This window comes from Pollachius pollachius (assembly GCF_949987615.1).
Source record: "Pollachius pollachius genome assembly, chromosome: 14".
NCBI classification, from domain to species: Eukaryota; Metazoa; Chordata; class Actinopteri; order Gadiformes; family Gadidae; genus Pollachius; species Pollachius pollachius.
This window is the reverse complement of record NC_136947.1, coordinates 19,712,365-19,730,683: the sequence shown is the minus strand read 5'-3', so window position 1 is coordinate 19,730,683 and position 18,319 is coordinate 19,712,365. Positions and strand designations below refer to the sequence as shown.

The 18,319-nt window shown below is 43.9% G+C and overlaps 3 protein-coding genes across 5 annotated transcripts; all 3 read right to left on the bottom strand.

Annotated features, from left to right (window-relative positions):
* Positions 1 to 758: 758 nt before the first annotated feature.
* On the bottom strand, positions 759 to 6,946 carry agfg1b (ArfGAP with FG repeats 1b). Of its 2 annotated transcripts, XM_079751404.1 has the most exons (12): positions 6,625 to 6,946; positions 5,686 to 5,779; positions 5,160 to 5,275; positions 4,756 to 4,894; positions 4,313 to 4,469; positions 4,026 to 4,136; positions 3,485 to 3,629; positions 3,036 to 3,115; positions 2,828 to 2,917; positions 2,400 to 2,558; positions 1,826 to 1,920; positions 759 to 1,536 (listed from the first exon to the last, which is right to left on the bottom strand). In XM_079751404.1, exons 1-12 carry the CDS (start codon positions 6,789 to 6,791, stop codon positions 1,483 to 1,485), a joined length of 1,407 nt encoding a protein of 468 aa, XP_079607530.1. In that variant the 5' UTR covers positions 6,792 to 6,946; the 3' UTR covers positions 759 to 1,482. The 2 variants fall into 2 exon arrangements, with proteins under 2 accessions (XP_079607530.1, XP_079607531.1); XM_079751405.1 differs by lacking the exon at positions 2,400 to 2,558.
* Positions 6,947 to 7,186: 240 nt separating this feature from the next.
* LOC307086268 (putative flap endonuclease 1 homolog) lies at positions 7,187 to 11,243 on the bottom strand. 2 transcript variants are annotated; one of them, XM_079751417.1, is made up of 11 exons: positions 11,101 to 11,243; positions 10,834 to 10,909; positions 10,635 to 10,737; positions 10,397 to 10,451; positions 10,195 to 10,256; positions 9,921 to 10,057; positions 9,626 to 9,686; positions 9,352 to 9,483; positions 8,631 to 8,776; positions 8,018 to 8,162; positions 7,187 to 7,776 (listed from the first exon to the last, which is right to left on the bottom strand). In XM_079751417.1, exons 1-11 carry the CDS (start codon positions 11,180 to 11,182, stop codon positions 7,726 to 7,728), a joined length of 1,050 nt encoding a protein of 349 aa, XP_079607543.1. In that variant the 5' UTR covers positions 11,183 to 11,243; the 3' UTR covers positions 7,187 to 7,725. The 2 variants fall into 2 exon arrangements, with proteins under 2 accessions (XP_079607543.1, XP_079607544.1); XM_079751418.1 differs by having other exon boundaries at positions 7,187 to 7,773.
* A 156-nt stretch (positions 11,244 to 11,399) lies between these two features.
* Positions 11,400 to 17,806, bottom strand: LOC307085540 (mitochondrial fission factor homolog A-like). Its single transcript, XM_079750358.1, has 7 exons — positions 17,691 to 17,806; positions 16,958 to 17,179; positions 16,406 to 16,587; positions 16,187 to 16,278; positions 15,724 to 15,900; positions 12,972 to 13,047; positions 11,400 to 12,408 (listed from the first exon to the last, which is right to left on the bottom strand). Exons 2-7 carry the CDS (start codon positions 17,172 to 17,174, stop codon positions 12,277 to 12,279), a joined length of 876 nt encoding a protein of 291 aa, XP_079606484.1. The 5' UTR covers positions 17,175 to 17,179; positions 17,691 to 17,806; the 3' UTR covers positions 11,400 to 12,276.
* Positions 17,807 to 18,319: the final 513 nt, after the last annotated feature.

Genomic DNA, 18,319 nt, shown 5'->3' with positions numbered 1-18,319 from the left:
GAAGACAGGAATAAACGTTTTTTTCTGTCAGAGAAGAGCAGAGAAACAGCGTGGTCAATTATTATTCATTACAATTCATGATGCCAAGAAATAACTGCATGGAAATTCTGTATATGGTTATTTTTTCTAATCCTCGACTGCTTAACCCCTCATTCTCTGCCATTTTTGCCTTTATTTCCACAATTTGTATGTGGTGACCTATTCTGGCAAAAATGTTACCTAGGTTTCCCCCAACGACCCTGAGACCGTTACAAGACAGTCTTACCCTCACCTCAGTGTTATTGGTGAACCTCCTGAAGTGCTGCACGCTAACACACACACACACACACACACACACACACACACACACACACACACACACACACACACACACACAAACACACACACACACACACACACACAAACACCATACAGTTAGCTGTATGATGCGTCACAAATGTCACACCTGACGGGGGTAAAGAAATCGTGATGAAGTTTGATCGGTGTTCATAACTCCATGCAGGTAAGTTCATAGAAGACGCGCTTCTCTTTCACTTGGCCTCATTAAGTCTCCCCTGACCTGGGCTTTTGTGCTGAAACAAAACATACGCCAGACCCTCGTACCAGGGATGATCTTCAAATTCAGATTTTCCCTTTTATAAATCTCCACAGGCCGTATATAAATATATATATATATATATATATATATATATATATATATATATATATATATATATATATATATATATATATATATATATATATATATATATACACATTTGACAGTTCTACAGTTAGATAGAGCCGGCAGGCATTATATATAGGCCTTCCAGGCACGTTGCATAAAGCTACATTCTTCTAAAATTAAATGAGGGCACGTTTTTTTTTAAAGACAAAACAATCTAGGACACTTGTTCACCATCATCATCCCCGGTTTGTCTCCGCACTGGGGGGCAATACGTACTATTTCAAAACAATACACATTTCTAAAAAGGTCCAGAGCGATGGCAGATTTGGCAGGAACCCTCCTCAAGGAAAATAAAAAGCTTAAGGTATACAGCCTTAGTAATTTAAAATATACATTGTAGTGGCTATCTCCGCAAGGCATGGAGCTCAACACACCTTGGTTAACTCAGTCCAAGCTGTTCCATACACATAACATGTACATAATAGCGATTACAAATTAGGATATGCACTACGACCTTACGCGCATAGACAAAGAAAGTATAGAAGAGTATAGAGTTCTGTTTATAGTCCATAGGGTATATAATTACCCTCCCTCCACTCCCAACCCTTAAGTCTTGAGTAATAGTCCTTTATAATTCCTTCATTGTGTTCATGTAAACGTTTTTTCTTTTTCTCTTACGAAATAAAATAAAAAATCTTTGATTATTAGTCTTTTTGTTTAAGAAAATGTACTGTAACTAGCTTTGCGAGACAGTATGCGGGTGCGTAGAGTATGTGCTGCATGCTGCCCCCCGGTGGCGGGGACTGGAAGGTGTGCTACAGGAAGGGGTTGCTGGAGGATCCTCCAGCAGAGAAGGCTCCTGTAGAGGCCTGAAGGAGACAACATGAGGAGGGGGAGGGGGATGGGGAGTGGTCAGTGGTATGAAAGTTATTCAGCTACAGACAGTAAATACTATTTTTCACAGTGCTAATAAAAGCATTTCATTTTGATGCAGTACAAAGTGTATTTCTTTTTAGCCAGATGTGTTTTGAATTGGATCCTTTCATCCCGTTACCAACATTCCTGTGAGAAACTTCGTCCCACCCACCCCAACACACTAGATAATGTAGTTCTTCTTCTGGGAAACATGTAGAGTAGAGCTGCATGCTCATTGCTCACCATGAAGGGGTTGTTAGACAGTCCATGGCCGGCCCCAGCCTGGCCGAAGGGGGCCATGGTGGGCTTGGTCTGACCGTACATGGGGTAAACAGGGCCTGGAGTGGGGCGGGGAGAGAGAGAGACCGGAGGGTTGCACAATTAACACAAATAATCCAGTCTCTTCATGTTATTATGCGTTTATATATTAAAAACAAATCTCCAGGAAAACTCCTTTGAACAGTTGTCAAATAGTGAAATGACACAAATATGTGACTCCACACCAACAAGCACAATAAAAGACAAGCACCAAAAGGAAGGATTGAAGTTTAGCAGCTATTCCAACCAATGCACACAGTGCAGTAACTACCAATGAATATTACTTTCACTGCGCAAGAGTTGAACTCAGAAGGGAGCACCACATGTGTAGTATGAGGCAAGAAGAAGAATAAAACATCATTCCAAATTATTTGCCCGCTAGTCTTTTTTATGTATTCATAAGCAAATGTGGATGTAAACCAACCAGGGAAAGGTAGTGCACAGATGGGGGGAGGGCAGGGAACACTGGGGTAGTTAGGAGCAGGGAAGGGGCACTAACCATTGGGTTGTGGGTGGTAGGCCCCAGGCTGGGGGTAGGGGGTGGGGGCCTGGCCAGGGAAGGGCTGCCCGAAGCTTCCGCTGAAACTGGTCGGGAGGCAGTAGGAGGAGGCATTCCCAAAGCCAGCAGGCATGCTCATAGAGCCAGTCGCGAAAGAGGCTACAACACACACGGGCCATACAGAAAGGGTCGGTTTTCAATCGCGCAAGAATGCACACGCACACACATATGGGGACACCCGACACAGACAGGAGCTAACGCACAGGGACACACACACAGGGACAACCACACAGGGACACACACACACACACAGGGGTGGGGGTTGTGGTGGAGGATTTAGACACTGCTTTGTCTTACCGTTTCTCTTATGGTTTGGCCAAATTATAATCAAATTTACGCCAACGAAAGACAAAGTTTTAGACACAGACCTGGAGGAGGTCTGCCGTTGCTCTGGAAAGGATTGTTGGCCATCTCTGGGGCGACGGCTGAGGGAACAAAGGGGTTTGTGGAAGGTACCGCTGGAAGAACCCCAACAGCATGAACACGTTACGCATTGAAAGATGAAGGAAAAAAGCATGCAGATTTTTCAGCATTTTGCAGAGTGTTCAGAGCATTATTAAGAATAATTTTGTTTACCTCCGAAGCCATGTTGCATGCTGGGTAAAACGGATTGAGTCTGTGCAGGCGAGCTTCCCAACACCGGTCCAAAGACATTCCTACAAACACAGTCATCAAGCATGTTGAAACCTTTCCTTTGAGAGACATTGTTTGGTTGGAAGAAAACGTCTTTTAATTCTGCTCCCACATATTTCTGCAAGTGTTTAGACTATATAATGTGTTTGTCGTTCTCAGCTGTCTTTAAGTTTTTCCTGCAAGCCAAATTGCACACTTGAAGAAAGCTAATTCTCTGTTGCCAGAAAGATTCTGACACTAAACAGGGAACGACCTAATCTTAAAATCTTTTGTTTCAAAAAACCCAGCCAGAGTAACAACATTCAGTGTGCATCACTGTCTACACTTCTGTTTCAATGGAAGTTACAGCTCATGGCTGCTCTCGCTCTCTCTCTCCCTCCCTCCCCCCTCACCCTTGCACATTGCTGCCGGTGGGGGCTGAGGAGCTGAGTTGGTTGTCCAGCTCAGCCAGGGCAGCATAGCGGTCCTCGGAGGAGCTGCCCATCTGGCACTGGGAGGGGACCGCACTGGAGATGGAGGGGATGGGAACTCCACCCCCTAAAGCGAGGGAGGGAGGGAGGGAGGGAGGGAGGGAGGGAGAGACAGAGACGGTCAAACCTCCCGAATCTTGACGAGGAAGACAGGCAGTAAGTGTGTATGCTTAAATAAAATAAAAACAGCAGCAACGCAAAGGGGAACAGGAAATAAACAAAAGCATGACCGTTAATTTAGCTATACGGTGGGATATTTTGACACTGTAAGTATAATGCCATTTAGAATAATCTCTTAGCAGATACGCCAATTTTTTATTTTGCAGACTGTTGCACATATCTAACACAAGTAAGCATCGTAAATAATGACAATGATTGAAATGTAAAGCGGAAGCACAGTTGCTCAGTATGAGTAGAGAATGGGGGGTGGGGGGGTGGGAGATAGATGGGTGGGTAGGGGTACCTGACGAAAATGAGGTGGAGGGAGGTGGCGTGCTCAGATGGGATGGGATTCCAGAGTTTCCAAAAGCCTCGAAGTTGGCAAAGTTGGCATTTGAATGACCCTGAGGGGCGGCTGCCACCAACAGATAAGGGATACAAAACGCTGATCATGGCTGCAAAAGCATGGGGTGACGGCAGTGTAAATGGATACATAGACGTACATCTATATATGGAGAAATTCACAAATCCCCGCGAGGCACACAGCCACACCACGTGACTAATAGATGGGTGGACTGTGAAAGCGAATACCTGATTGTGTCGGAAAATGTGCAAAGTTGGCGAAATTGGCAGAGCCAGCGGCTTGTGCGGGCGGAGCGGCAAAGATGTCCCCTCCCAGGGCAGACAGCAGGTCAAACTTCTTCTCCTGCCCACCGAGGTGCACCTTGGTGCGACCCAGTCCAGGAGACTGGGGTGGGGGGGGGGGAGGCAGACAGAGGGTGTTGGTGGGAGCGGCTAGTTTAATGCATTGCAGTCGGATGCTGGCAGTAATCATTAAGCAGGATTTTTATCAGGGATGTCGTATGATTTACCATTTAGTCACTATTCTATCATTTAGAACAGGATTTATTAGTTTGCAGTGAATTCAGATACAGGTCATTATGGAGGTTATTTCCTAGCTCTCTTGCTAGGAAATCCTGTTCAAGGATGCCCACAGTAAGGCGGCGTACATGGGGATCAATCCCAGCCGGTACCTGGCGTGGGGGGGTCTTGGTGAGCTGCAGGGTCTTGAGGGGCTGGACCTCCGGGGTGCTGCCGGTGCTGCTGGCCGAGGAGCCCGACACCGCGGCCTGGACGGTGGACACGGCCCGGGCCTGCTCCGGGGGAACATACCTGGACCCCAAGGGAAGGAGGAACCGTCTCATGTTAACATTAGAACGGATTGTGTGTTATTGTTATAACATGTTTTATACATACATTATTATAAATATATGTGTATTTTGTTTCCAATACAATTAAGCAGTCAATTAACAGTTGGTTTCCTGGCAAAAGTCGTGCTTTTTGTGCCATCTTTGAGTAACATGTTTGACATCGACTAAACACGAATACAAGTAACAACAAGAATGTCTGTCCTAAAACAAGATTGAAATCAGATTACCATCTTTTCTTCTCATATTTCTCCTGAAGGAATTCTTTCACTTTCTGCGGTTCCCGGAAGTCAGGAACAACTGAGGTCCTGTCGTCATAGAGACCCAACCAGATGTGTTTACAGACCTGGCGGGGGAGGTCGGTGGGATGGTGTGGGGGTGTAGGGAAGAGGAATGTTAAGGGAGTCGGAGAGAGTAGGGGGAGAGAGAGGTTGGACATAAGGGAGGGGGAGGGGGTGACAAGGCGTGCGTAAATTTGTGTGTGTGCGTGTGTGTGTGTGTGTGTGTGTGTGTGTGTGTGTGTGTGTGTGTGTGTGTGTGTGTGTGTGTGTGTGTGTGTGTGTGGGGGGGGGGGGTCGGGGGCAGGGTGGAGAGGAATGCAAATAAAGTTGTCTGAGCGAAGCCCAGTGATTTGCCAATAAAGTGTTCGTTCTAGCCCATAATGGATAGACATCTGAGAGAATACATGCATGCGGAACACACAGAGCCTGATAATAAATGTGCGTGCTGCATGGATACCGATAAGGAAACACATACCTCATTGGTGTGTTTCTGTAGGAACTCGATCTCATGCTGTGTGAATGTGGTCATAGAGATGGACTTTACTCTGTGTGGGGGATTCAGCCCTCGCCTGTGTGTGAGGAGGCAGAAAGGGGAGAGGTTCGCAGCAGAGAGCAAGATGCAACAAAAAACACACACCAAAATACACCAAAACAACAACCAAAGCTAAAAATGAATGTAGCGCAGGGTGTGAATTACTGCATTACGCTTGTTTTTATTATCTGTCAATAATAAAAACAGATTAAATGGATTCACCTAAGTGTGGCCTGGGTGTGAGTAGGCTATAGTGTATATTTAGAGTCTGAAGGGACAAATTGATTCCATTTGGGCAATTGACCATCTGGATAACACAGATATGGTAAAAATCCGAACCAAAGTTGAGAATTGTTTCCAAAGCGAGTTTCGAAGGGTCGAGAAGTGGTTTCAGAGACAAACAGCGATGCAGAAAACACCCGCTCCATGTTTTATTGTCTACTAAAGGTGTGTTCGGACGTCCGAGGCTCTTCTGCCTCCGACTTGATGTTTTATAATGCTAGTCATATATTTGAGTAAGCAGCAAACTTTTTAACTGCACTGCTGACATGATGGTGGGCAGCCAAGATGAGGACCAACATGAACTTAGGATATCCTCTATTCTCACCTCAACATCGACCACCCACCGAGCGGTCAGAAAAACAACATCTGTCACTCAAACACAAACAATGATGCGACCTATTCAGGTCGAAACCATGGGAACCCTTCTCCTGAAGGCGGATAGTCCCACGTAAGACAAGTGTTGCTCGGCTCTGGTCCTAGCGCCTGGGCTGGCTAACGGTACCGCAAGGGGGTCCCACCCTACACAACTAACGCCTTCAACATCAACAGTCACACACTGCGTCGTTAACAAAAGCAATACAACGAGAAAACCGCACTTACAAGACCCCAGAGCATGTAGTACAGACGAACGAGCCCACGGTCATGTTGGCGTAGGTCGGGCCCCGTTGGTCGCAGTCGAAGCATCTCCGATTCGGGGGAAGGCTGGTCATCTCCCGGAGCATCTTCAGATGTGTGTCCTCCTGTTTTCGTTTCGCACTCGTCGCCATGACCCACTACTACTACTACTGCTTCACTGCTACTGTCAGCTGGAGGTATCAAGGTGAGGTCACGTGGGTGAGGGGATGGGGGGACTGTCTACCGGGGAGACGTACCGCGACGGCGGCGGCCTGACACCTTGCCGAGAGGTCTAGTTTGGGGGAGACTGCTGGCTGACTGATGAATGACTTCTTCTGAGTGGGAAAGAGGAGGTATACATAACTTCATGCACACAGTCGCCACCTATTGGATTGGAATGCTGCAAGTGTAAGAATGTTAATCTCCTGTCTTATAATTACATGATAACTTAGGTATATGCTGTATATAAAGTTTATGTCGAACTAAAAAAAACAGTAATTGATGCATACTTAATCATAAAATATAAACAGAAAATACAGACAAGAAGTCCAACCAAATATTTGTTTATTTGCAAAAATCTTGACAACTTCACATGATCGTCGACTCAAAATGGAAACATAAATAAAAAAATCAATGATGGTAGCTAACTAGTTCTCCATCTCATGCCTTGACACCCTGACGTACTTAAGATTCAAGGCTTTGGTCCCTGCCTTGGCTTCCGTCACCCAGCAGGTGTCTGCTGAATGTCCTTGTGATGAAACATACCCTGTCTCCAGAGGCATCAATAGCAGGGATCACACACTGGTCTCTTTCATAGCCCTCCCTAGCGCTGGGTGATGGTGGTCCGTGAGTCTAGCGAACCCCAAGAACATCTTTTATGTGCTTCATTGACAGGCGTGTGTTGGAGTGACTTCCCTGTCGCGGTGGACACAGCCTCGGAGACCACTGCTGGGAGGACCAGTGTGCTGTCTCTTGTGGGAGGACTGGTAAACATGAATCAGTAGATTTAAAGAAAATATGGCAAGATCTTGGGGTTCTCATCCAACCCCGGCCGAGACGCAACGGAATGCTTTCTGCAAGGATTTGTTAGGTTTTTTTACTTGCTTTGCTGGGAACAGCTTCGGCACCATCCATCTGCTAGGAGAAGAGATGAAAAAAGACACTCAATAATTACCTTTTATTTATTCAAGTTTGAGTTTAAGTTTCTATTAGCAGGGCTGTTTCTGTCCATCTGGAGGTCCCAAGCCACCACTAATACTAACTAACTTTTGTTTAGTTAGTTCATTCAATAAGAATGATAGATAATGGCTTAAATCTATTCAGAGTAGTGTTTAGTACTCTCTGGCCTGGTTGACCATGATGAATCATTGGGCGTCACCTGTTTCCTTTTCCTGGTGACTCTGAAGAAGTCCTCCATGCGCATCTGTCTGCTGAGGCCGCTCTTCCTCTCCTCCTCCCTTTCTTTCCTCTTTTTCTCCCGCGCCTCACGGAATTTTACCATTCGCCCGCGGATCCTGGGCTCTCTAAGGCCACACAGACACACACACACACACACACACACACACACAAAAAGAAAGAAAAAAGAATATGTCTTGGCCTGTGTGTGTATTTCTCATTTAAATTGGCCTGCATTTTGTGTGTCAATAGAAGCTTTACATTTTAATTGTTTAGTTGCAAGCAAAAAATGTTTATTTCTTTTTTAAAGTTTCTACTTAGTTGTAATAATGAATCCATTTGAACGATCAACTACAATTCTTAATAAAAAAAACAACTAGATAGCGTAGTTTTGTTTGCTTGCTATTTCCATGTTGATTGTATGCCTGAATTAATCCTAGCCTCACTGTTAACCACTTGTGATAAAAGTGTCTAGAGGAAAATGTAAGGGTAACTATGTTGAATGTATGAGTATGGGTCGTCACTTACAAGGTCTATATATATATATACTAGATCTATCTAAGGTGAGAAGCACACATACACATGAGCCTACCCACTTGACATGAAGTGTGCGGCAGAGGAGCTGCACCAGGCCCTCCTCATCTGGCTCCGTCCACACCAGCTCCTGGGCTACGGTGTGGGCCCCCTCCAAGAACAACTTCCGGGCTTCTTGGTACTGCCAGAAATGAGGAACAGGATGTGTCTGCAGTGTGGCAATATGAAGAAAAAGGTTGGTTGGTTCCACACATTCTCGGATTTAACATTACAATGCAAAGTTAGTGAATAATACAAGATGTCCTTTATAATCGCAGACAGTATATTACAGTTTAGTATATGCTACACGTGAACCTCCTAAGATGGCGCAATGTGATTGGTTCGCCATCTCGGGATATTGGGCAATATCCCATGATAGAGATCTCAAACTCGGGATATTGCGTGATGGTTGTCTTTTCACGCTAATAAAAACAAATAAACCGCTAATAAAAACAAATAAATCCTGGCAAAAAGTGTTATCTTGTTTATTTTTGGAGTGTTCACATGTAGTGTATACTAAAACAATTCACCTCAGGCTCCGTGAATAGTGGGCTATTCCCCACTATTCTCTTCAACTTCGGTTTATAATGGTTAAATATTATAGTATATTACAGTCAGATCAGAAATAATAGATGACAGTAAAAGTTTTCAAACCTCAAAAGGAGATACTAAAATGATTATATCTACATATATTTATATAGAGGGGGAAGATGTCAAGGGTTCATAAGGTGTCCTATCCCGCACCTCTCTGTTGATATTCAGAACCACTTGCTCTATGGTGTGATGTTCCTGGATCAGCTTCAGGGCTCTCTTGGGGCCTAAACCCACTATCTTGTCGCAATAGTCACAGCCCAGCAGAATGCACAGGTCCACAAACTGGTAGAGAGGAAGGCCATGGGAAGTATAGTTGTACAATTACAAAGGAAATAAATTCAAACAGATGTTGTCCCAACACATATATTACCCATGTGTCAGGTGGAAGCGATGTGTGAATTAATGTTATTAAAAGTGACCTTACCTCCTCCTGGCTTAATTTCAGATTTTCAAGGATCTTGGGTAAGGAATATTCGATAACCTCACTGGAAAAAAGTAAATTTTTGAATTTTATAGACCATCTATTAGCAATCTTAATTTTGATAAACTTTAGAAAAGTTTTTCTACATTTCAGTCATTGTCTTTTTCCCTCATTCATTTCTGAAGAACCATTTTGAAAAGTGGAAATCAATAAAAAAAACAAGGTTTCTACTTTCATCAATATTTGACTAAAGAATCCAAGAATCCAGAAACAGCACTGTAAAGAGTACAGCTCTAACCTGTCCTTCTTTGCGTTCAGTTGACGAATGAGGAGGCCTCCTCCAAAGGGCAGGGTGTCCATGTCTTCTGATGCCACTGCGTCCGCAGTACCGTCACTCACGAGGCGCGCACACAAAGCCTCCCCATCCCCTGGGGCCTGGAGCACACCAAGGGAAAGGCTAACAATGAGATGCATCCAAATATTGTCCTGCCTCTGCTAGAATAGGTCTATTCTGGGAGATTTGCTCAAGTTAAAGCATTTAGCAATAGGGCATCTTGTTGCTGATAGCCTACCTGAAGGATTGGTACACCTAGAAGCTTTAAGAGCTGAAGGCATTCCTTGGTCTGTGATGATGCTAAAAAACAAATAGACAATAAAACGTGTCACTGATACTTTCAGGACTATTTAAAACTAAGGGGAAACAAGTTGTGAAGTGAAGTTGAGTGGTGAATGGACAGTACAATAATAAAATGAATGTTAAAGGTTTGGTCCTACCAGCACCGGAGCGGTTTGGGGAGCCCCATCCTGCGGTCTCTGCTCTCCTCTCCAGCTGTAAGGGGTCACAGTAGGCTGTTGGTCTTCAAGATGTCATTGGTACTTGTATTCTAAAACAAACTCACAAATAACGATAGCAACATAATTTCACGTGGGCATATCACGTATTCTTGTTTAATCAGACAAGAGAGACATCTATGAAACGCACATCTTGATACAAACCGCTGTCCACACTTACCACAGCCAGCTTCTCCCCGGGGGGCTTGCCATCAAACACAAACACAGGCTTGATGTCATGTTCCAGGAAGGTGAGCGTGCGGAAGAAGATACCTGTCATAGGACTGAAGACACAGAATAAAACAGGTATAGCAGATACCTGCCCGTTTAATATAGTAAAACCAGAAGCGTTCAAAATTGATAATTTATCCAATACTCACCTTAGAAAATTGAGTTTAGGTACAGCAGTCCGGAACTGGTTCATAATAATAGAAGTATCCAGCGCAATCACCTTCCCTGATGAATGAGAGAAGACACACAGATACACAAAATACTCATGGTGTGATCTCCTTGTTTTTGTGCAATTTGTATGTGAGCATTAGCAAAAAGTTACTTTGAGAATAACAAAGGGCTAGGGTTAGGGTTATGCTAACTAGGATTAGCCACAAATAGAATATTTCGAAAACCTACGAGTTATAGTGTATTACCTGTGTAGTCACTTATATCTTTATAAGACATCGCACCAGGTGCTGCGATGCGAATCAGATCGGCCAGTTTTGTGATCCCCATTGTTATGCCATGGGAATAGTTTAATTTTGCTGGTGCTACCTCAACCGTAGGACTTGTGTTGTGGCTGTAACACGGATGGACCAATAGGGGCAGTATTGGTCAGTGGTGTACAATCAAAGACACATCGTCAACATCCTTCATTTATCATTTACACTGAAGTATTAAGAAATAATACATATTTGCATTAAGACAAAGAATGAATGTCTAACATCACAGTATAGGTACATCATCACAGACACAATATTCATTTAACAAGTAGCATTTTGTCGTGAAAGCCGTTTGGGATTTCTCACTAAATGCCCATGGACATGGTTCACATTGAAATTTCATCCAGAATGAAATATATATTTTTATATACACACATAATTACTTTATATACACAGACATCAAGTACACATATTTATAGCAATCTAGTTATTTCCAGCATACAATGTGGAAACAATGGAAAAAATGTTCATGCATTTACTCTTTTTGGTCATCAATATCCATTGCCAGAAACCATTGCCAACTAAGTTAAAATACATGGCCATTATCCTTCATCATTTGACTCAAGATAATAAATGGTATCAAAATGCTGAACTAAACTACTGTGTATTTGCAATTGCTACAATGCTCCATAAACACTATGAAACTCAAGTGTTGCAACAATACTCATAAATATTGTAAATAAATATTATACACACAGTTGTACATTTTTTTGGGTAAGACGCAATGATTATTCAGGGAAATTATTATGGCATCTCTAGATTTTGTCATGTTATGACACTTAAGAGCAAAACAACATTCAATCAAACTACTGAACCACAACCCATAACAAGATAACCGGATTCCAACTGTCAGTCTAGCATTACTTTCCCAAACCAATTGTCTCACTCTATTGCTTCTCCTTTTATAAGTCCCCCCACCCATTTGTAAACTATCACCCATGGGCAGTGTTTGTAAGATTATAACCATTGAGAGGACTAACATGGCTGTTGTTTTTTGGTTCACCTTGTGACCATGCAAGGGAGAGGACTAGAAAATGGAAGGAAGAATTTGATCCGACCACCGCCGTTTGGGAAAGTCAATGGACAGTGGTCCGTTGTGAGTGGTTGTTAGCGACGGAACCAGGTCCAGGTGTTGACCAGCCAGAAGGCCACGGTGGCAGAGTACAGAATCATCTCTCTCCTGGAGCGCTCCTTGTTCTCCTCCTCCAGCAGCTGCAGACGGCGGTTCAGCTTCACAATCTGAAAGAACAGTTCACCAGGTCAGGGATCGTTAACCTTCACTCTCAAAAGAGCCATTTCTGGTCCCTCCCACCAAATAAATATATCTTGAGCCACAAAACCTATTCGACCCCTAAAATGAAGATAACACAGCATCTAACTTTTATATCTAGTTATACTAGATATAAAATAACTCATAGCTATATAGTTGGTTGCATTTATGAAATGTATTGTTGTAGGATGTGATGATTATTTTAGTCAACAAAATATTAAAATACTTTATTTTGCTATTTCAGTGTCACAGTATCACCTTGATCTCCAAATAAGAGGTGTTCCCTTTGAGATAAAAGATAAAAATAGTTTTTATAATTAAAAAAATAAATAATAATCAGAGCTACATGGAGCGGAGGGGTGGAGGGGCCATATTTGGCTCCAGAGCCGCAGGTTGCTGACCCCTCACTAGATAGATCAAATACTATCACCACTCCAAGAGGCATTCTTAGACCGCTCGTATCCATCTGTACGTTCTGGCTTATTTTTGAGTTGGTTTACCTGCTAGTGGTAATGTAGTGTCGGTTGGTTACCTGACGTCTCAGGGAGGACGCGTCCACCAAACTTGACTCCTCAGCTGCTAAATCAAGGGTCATTTCCATCTGGGTCCTGTGGACAACAGTTTGTTGGGCACTATTAAGCTAGATATTAACCCCAGCCATTTTTAAAGGGCCCCTATTTTACCATCAGGTTTAAGTCTGATTAGCCCTAACAAGCCATTTCAAAATCGGTGTGGCCCGGTGTGACTTGGTGAAATCAAAAGTGGGAGAGTCCACCTAGACATGTGATGGATAGATAAGCCCACTAGTTGCTACACTCCACTGGGTAGGCTGGTTCACTGATCTATCCTTCATACATCTAGGGGGACAGTCCTGCTTGTGATGTCAACAAGTCGCATTACAGATTTTCAGATGGCTTGAAATGGCTAATAACAATCAAATCCGTTGTTAGAAAAAGGGGCCTTTTAAATACTCAGCACCGGTCAATTATATCATATTTGTTTTTGCTGCCACCTTGTGGATTTGTAGTTAATATTATCAGAAGGAATGGAAACGGGTATGAAATATATGAGCACAGCTTAATACAGTTGTATGAGCATGTTGGTGTATGTGACTTTACTCTTGGGTTGCCGACCCCTTTAAAGCTTAGAACACCAGTCAGTCCAGACGTTGAATGTTAAGACATTATGATAAGGCAGTGGTTCTCAAACTTTTTCGGTCATCCCCCACTTTGGACAAGGGGGAATTTTCAAGCCCCACCTGCCCCCATCGCCCCAACACAATGCTAATGAAATACGCCAAGCTCAACATTTTCAAATTTATTGAAGTAACATCAAGTAACATCATGTTGTATCTAAATTCTAACTCAAACACATCAAATAACAGCAAGTTCAACAATAGAGAAAATAAAAGTGCAGCTGTGTCATGACGTTACAATTGACCCTTCGCTAAGCCCCGCCCCCTTAGTTACTGTTGCTATGTCTGTCAAGCTTTCGTTTTCAGTAGCCGCGATTACATGGACACTAAACACTAAAAATTGATTATATATACGCCTCAATCGAATACAATTCTCTGCTCAGAATAGAATTCCATGCGGAATAGAAGAGGTGGTGTAGTCTGCTATAATCGACATGTATACACTTATTCCGATTGGTTTGGGGTGGGTGCGGCTACTTTTTAACTTAGAGAGATGGCATCAGCAGCTGCAGTAGTTCGCAATTGGTCCGTCTGTACTTTCATGCACACCGAACTTCACCGCTGTTAAGGAAAGTGTATTTTTTTTGCCTGATTCACGTCTTTCTTATTACTCTGTAAGTAGTCCGGTAACTTATAAACCCCAGCGTGTCCAGTTGATAAGCGAAGTCAACGTCTTTGGCGGACTATTTCTCTGCTGATCAACACTACGAATGGAAATTGTAAAAAGGCACACCGTGTGAAGATATTGTTTTGTTTTGGCAAGGGGCCGTGTAATAAGCGGGATAATGTATAGAACGTCGCCGGTCATTCTAGAAAATAATACCCTTCAGGGCGTAGCAAGACACCTCAGCTTCGCGTCAGGGTCCGGTTTGTCCTGTCTGGGCTTATTTTCCCGATAAGGACCAGCGTTCTGTACAACATTATCCCTTACATATATCATATAATTCCAGACCAACATAACGGTTGTGCACGAGAGACATACAAACGTACATTCAGATTGCATGATAGGAATAGATCTAATCGGATCAGAAATTTCCATGTAAACCTAGCTAGTGAAATTTCCTCCCGTTTGTCGCGCCCCACTTGTCACGTTTCTGTTCCCCACCAGTGGGGCGTGCCCCACACTTTGAGAACAACTGTGATAAGGTGACCAACTGGTACGGGTTTCTTAATGATTTATACAGGTTTCCATAGCCTTTAAATCATCCAAGGGAAGCACAGCAGATTATGTTTCAAGTGTTTTCTCTGCAAGTACATTGACTTGCTTCTGATGAGATGAGATGTATTTATAGAATAAAACAGACTTATGTAGCCACAAGAAAATGTCCAGAATGGTGCGAAAGTTATGCAGCTTCACGAGAAATAAACATACAAATATCACTTGATTATATTCATAGAATCTTAAGGGTTTGACTGGTAACGATTGTCAGGGCCAGGTTCAACAACTATGGAGTATTGGTTGTGCAGATAACAATGACCATATAGTATAGGGATAAACTCATTAACTCCAGTTCCGGTTGGAGGTTATCTATCTCATCCTGTTGTACAGAGCATTATGGCCATTTCAATTAAGTGATAACATCCTAATAGGGTGTCACAACAGTACAGTAATAAAGCCAAATATATGATAAGATACTAATGAATTAAGTACCGGGGACAGGGAATTGTAGTTGGCAGGGTGTTCTGACTCCAAGCCAGGAGGGTTTGGGTTCAATCCCAATGTCCCCCAAAGCCTAAATGTAGGCATCCTTGAGCAAGATACCCTAATCCACAGCCTTCTCCTTAATAAACAAGTCTGAATCCTTTGTTGGTCACTTTAGATAAAAGCGACTTTCATTCATTCACATTTTCCCACCGCGACGGCGGAGTCAACCAGGCAGGGCCACAGCCAGTCAGGGTTAGGCGTCTTGCTCAGGGACACCTCGTAATCAGCTGGGAGGAGCCAGGGATCAAACTAGCAACCCTCCGGTTACCAGTCGACCCCGCTCAACCTCCTCAGCTACTGCCTTAAAACGACAAATAATATGGACCCTAACCCAGACGGGAGTCTCCCTGCTACACATCCCCAGAGAAGAGAGAGAGGCGTCACCTGCGGGGGCCGTCCTCCAGGAGGTCCAGGATCTGCTGGTAGGCCCGGCGAGTGGTGGACTGGATGTAGCAGAGCATGCCCCCCGCTGTGTACAGGCTGATGTTGGCGTCCTCCGGGGAACAGAGAGGGGGGCATGCCCGGAACGGCGGGGGGGCGGCAGAGGGGGACGGGAACACACTGATGGGGGTAGGAAGGGAAAGGGGATGGAGAGGAAGAAGATGTGAACGATGTGAGAGTGAAAGATTGAATACGTGTCGGGAATGTCTTTCAGATAAATCCATAAATGAGTTACCACAGATCAAAGAAAAACAGTGAAAAGCCACCAAAAAATTGCTTCACAAATTACAAAAGAACAAGTCAACGATTATCAAGATAAAAATGTATTAGCTTTTTTGTCGATTCAACCATCGATTGAGCGACTCATGTCCTGTGGTTTCTGTTCTAGTGAGCCAGCAGCACCCACCTCATGTCCCCTCGGCCGGTGTGGCTGATATGCCGAGGGGCTAGGTTCTCACTCACGCTCCGTTCCCGTCGAGACCGTGAATGAGAGCGCACCTGAGGATTCAGAACTAGCATTCATTTATCATAGAATTGTAAGCAATGACTCATCGTATGAGTAAGAGCAGATGAAATACAACACAAGGGACCGAATTAGGATAAATCCTGATGGGTGTGTGCCTACCCCCTGGCTGACGTGGGACTGGGGCGACGGGGTCTGCTCCGTCTCCAGGGAGTCCAGGGGCTGCTCAGAGAGGGTGAGGGTCCGTGGGGGTGCCTTCATGTCCAGCAGGTCCATGGGAGGTCCAGTGGTTTGGATCAGGTCCAGGTCGTGGGGTCGGGAGAACCGAGGGTCATCTTCATCTCCTGAAGAGTTGAAGAGATGATGGTGATGGGCATTTAATCCAACAGAAACATTTCCAAATACAAATCCCCTTCTGCCGCATGTCAGATGTAATGATCTACCTTTAAACAAGTTTTAGATGATTTGCGAAATATGAGAGGAGCTGATTGCTGAAGTTACCCGTAAGCCAACAAAACTATTAATATTCACTACACTGTTCCTCATCGAACAATTCACTCACTGGTTCAGTTTTTCCGTCTCCAATTCCTTTCCATCGCTACCAATGATTCATTGTCTTCTTGTTGTATTGATAATAGTAATATAGTCAATGATTCACATCACAACAAAGACCAAGATAGACAGAAATAAAAATAATCAAGTCACCATGCCTACCCGCTATGATGATCCTCTCGGGTACTTGCATGAGCGTGGTGGGGAAGGGGAAGAGGTGCTGGACAGGCAGCCCCCCGGAGTGAGCGTCCGGGGCCACCTTGAGGGTTTCTGGAATTCTCATGCGCTGGTTGATGCCCTCTGTGTACTCCAGATCATAGTGGATGCGGTTCATCTCGGTCTCCTCCGCAGAGGGTGAGGTATAGGTTTGCCCACTCATACAGTCTACAGACATCAAGGAAAAGGAAGCTAATACAACATGGGCCAACATTGTGTATTGAGAGCCATTTTTACGTTACATTACTTTTTTTTTTACAGTGTATGATCTTTCACCCTTTATTGCATTTCAAAAATTGTCGGTGGTCTGAAATTAATAATAATGATATCATTAGACCTAATTTCGTTTTGTTGAGGATTTTAGAAAAAAAAAGGATACCGAGGGAACCGCAGCCCATAAATAACAACCCAATATAGGCTATGGGAATTAAGTCAAAGTCTGATAATGCAGTTATACAGACTCTTTGACAATGGTTAATTGGGTTGTCATTCTACCACAGAAGATAGACAATTGTGTTAAAAGGTTGTTAAAACGATGCCAACTCTAGTGTCTATTCTCGGCCGTGAGGAGCGTCACGGGACGCGACCTGCGTTGGAGATACAGCTTGAGGCTAGCTGGCTAGTGCGGGCATATCCGCATAAAACGGCTTCTTTCGGCCTGTTGTGCTGCCAAACTTACCGTTTGGGAGTCTGCAAGGTTCAGTTCATACGATCAACAGACAGGGACTGGAGGGCATATGAGATAAACAGAGCCACGACGAGCGAGGCAGAAGGCGGCTACGGGGCAGTGTTGCCAGATTGGGCTAGATATCTGGCCCAATCTGGCAACACTGCTACGGGGAGAATGTGTGTAATTATTCGCTCGTTTTGTTTGACGTGGTGCGTTCGCCAGAGCGGAGCTTAAGTGTTCTGATGACCAACTAGGTTGGATGGCGAGAACGGCGGGAGGGTGCTTGAGTATCTGTCAAATAGACAAACGTCGACTACGAAACGTCGATCGTCCATCACAAACGAAACCCAAAAGTTAGTGAAATATTATTGATGTGTGTGTGTGTGTGTGTGTGTGTGTGTGTGTGTGTGTGTGTGTGTGTGTGTGTGTGTGCGTGTAACCACTTATATAAATTATTAAGGGTAGCTTTTATCATGTGTATAGATATAATCACCTTCAATGATTTATTTTAAATATTTATTAATGAAGTACATATTGAACACATAACTGTCAACCCACTGTGTTTTAAGATACCTGTCCACTTTAATGCAAATATTTACCGCTGTCTTAAAGTAAAATTTCCGATACTTTTTATATAT